This window comes from Chlamydotis macqueenii, chromosome 22, assembly GCF_036417535.1.
Source record: "Chlamydotis macqueenii isolate bChlMac1 chromosome 22, bChlMac1.mat, whole genome shotgun sequence".
Classification (NCBI taxonomy): domain Eukaryota; kingdom Metazoa; phylum Chordata; class Aves; order Otidiformes; family Otididae; genus Chlamydotis; species Chlamydotis macqueenii.
The window spans coordinates 6,770,616-6,772,643 of NC_141577.1; the positions used below are offsets into that span (position 1 = coordinate 6,770,616).

At 70.4% G+C, this 2,028-nt stretch overlaps 1 protein-coding gene across 1 annotated transcript; it reads left to right on the forward strand.

Moving 5' to 3' along the window:
- Nucleotides 1–644: 644 nt before the first annotated feature.
- On the forward strand, nucleotides 645–1,788 carry LOC147598111 (cAMP-dependent protein kinase inhibitor beta-like). Its single transcript, XM_086765124.1, has 3 exons — nucleotides 645–779; nucleotides 1,085–1,236; nucleotides 1,315–1,788. The coding sequence occupies exons 2-3, from the start codon at nucleotides 1,092–1,094 to the stop codon at nucleotides 1,395–1,397; spliced, it is 228 nt and encodes a 75-aa protein (XP_086621250.1). The 5' UTR covers nucleotides 645–779; nucleotides 1,085–1,091; the 3' UTR covers nucleotides 1,398–1,788.
- Nucleotides 1,789–2,028: the final 240 nt, after the last annotated feature.

Consider the following 2,028-nt stretch of genomic DNA (forward strand, 5'->3'; position numbering starts at 1 on the left):
GACGCCGGTGAGTTCACGGCCCCGCCACGGGACCAGCTCCCACCAACTTGGGGCTACTGGGGGAATGGTTTGGGGGGGCCCTGTGCCACCCCAGCCCGCAGCTGAGTGGACAGCCCGGTGAGGTCCCGGCAGCGGCGTGCACCGAGGTCGGATCCGCACCAGTGGGATCTGCACGGTGCTGGGGGCTTCCCGGGAGAGCCCCCCACCCGCCCAGGGGGACCCCAGCATCACCGCTGCCTGCCCTGGCTCAGCCTGAGCCGCTCTCCAAGGGACGCGGTGCGGTCCCCAGGTTGGGGACGAAGTGTCCTTGTCCCCTGGCGCTGCAGTCAGTCCTGCTGCGCCCTCTCAGCCTCCCTCGCTGTCCCACCTCTCGGCTGGGTGTCACCTCCATGTCCCCGTCCCTGCTCTCCATCCGTCCCGCGCTGCCATCCCCTCCTGCCTGCCCACCAGGGACGAGGGGGCCCTGCCCTTCGCAGCCCACCCTGGGTGCTGAGTGCTCTGGGGTGCCCTGCACGGGGACACGGCCTCTGCCAGCCCTGGGCTTGCTCCCGCTCCCTCCTTCCCACCCCGCTGGCAGCAGCCCCAGGAGCCACCGCTGACCCCCTCCTCTGCCTCCTCCCCAGGTCAGAGCCGGAGGGGACCCAGTCCGCAGCCCCCACCTCCCGTGGGGTCCCTCCCTGGCTGGGAGACTTCGAGAGGGGGAACTTCTAGGCCGGGGAGCAGAGTGGGACCCCAGGCACGGGGGAGACGCGGCACCAGGCCAGGCTGGAGGGCACCCGGTAAGGCTGCTGGGGGTGGCAGTGGGGGTCGTGGGACCCCTGAGGACCTCCCTTCCTCCGGGAATGTGGTTCCTAGCAGAGATCACGGCACCTAAAGGTGCCAGCCCTGGGGACGGGGGGAATCTCCTGGGTAGGATGGCCCCCGCCTTCGCTGCTGGAGAGCCTGTGGTCGGGGTGGGCAGAGGGGGCTGGAGAGGGCTCAGCCCTGCTCCCCGGGGCGCTGCCCCGAACCAGAGCCACCCTGGGCGCTCAGGGGCTGGGTGCCACTTTGGTGCCGATGGCGATGGGGGACCGTGTCTCTCCAGGGTTAGCATGACTGAGGTGGAACCCGTCCTGGATTTCGCATCCTCCGGGAGAACGGGCCGACGCAATGCCCTGCCTGACATCCTGGGCTCGCCGGCCGGCGTCAGCCCCTCCGACCTGCCCCTCAAGCTGGCCGAGATGTCCCTGAGCGCAGGTAGGCGAGGAGGAAGACGGCGGCTGGTGCGGGGCGGGCAGGATGCGGGGTTGCTCACGTCCTCCTGTCTCCTCACAGGCAGCGCCCAGGAGATGCAGTCGCCCTCGGCGGAGGTGCCCCCTCCGCAGCCCCCCAGCCCCGAGCTGAAGGACACGTCCTAACCGCGCTCCTCGGCGGGGGACGTTGCTCACCAGCGGAGGGAAGAGGAGGCCATGAGGCAGCGGCCCAGCTTTCCCGGCACGGCCGGAGTCCGCTGGGTCTTCCTCGGTGCTACCGCAGCGAGAACATCGGGCGGCATCCCCGCCGCCATGGGGGAGCATCGCGTGGCGGGGGCCTGCCGTGACGGAGGGGCGATCGCCACCCGCGCCCCAGGCGAGGACTCGGGGCGGGGGATATTTTTGCCTCCCCGGAGGGAGGGATATTTTTTTTCTGGGGCATCTGGCAGAGCCGAGCGCAGGGGGTTTGCCGGAGTGGGCTCTCTCCTGGCCACAGGAGCAGCCCCGCGGGTGTTGCTGGCCGAGCGTGGTGTTCACTGTGATGTTTTGGGTACCACCTCCGTCTCCCGGCCTTTTCTTCCTGGGTGAGCCAGGAGCCTTCTTCAGGAAGTTGGGGGGGAAGCACCGCACAACCCCAACAGCCCCCCCCAGCCCTGGGGTCTGGGACTGGAGGACCCAGGGTGGTCCCTGCCCCCGGAGCGCAGGGGTCTTGGCTCCTCGTCCCGGGTCACCCTCTGTGCTGGCCCCAGGTCCCCACGGGAGGGAGGCAGCTCGGCCTCTTGCGGGGACGCTGGTA

Bases quoted from the DNA above. Each gene is read 5' to 3' on its own strand.
- LOC147598111 (XM_086765124.1), top strand. From the start codon at position 1,092: ATGACTGAGGTGGAACCCGTCCTGGATTTCGCATCCTCCGGGAGAACG. The intron at 1,237-1,314 runs GTAGGCGAGGAG...GTCTCCTCACAG, and splicing joins CGAGATGTCCCTGAGCGCAG to GCAGCGCCCAGGAGATGCAG.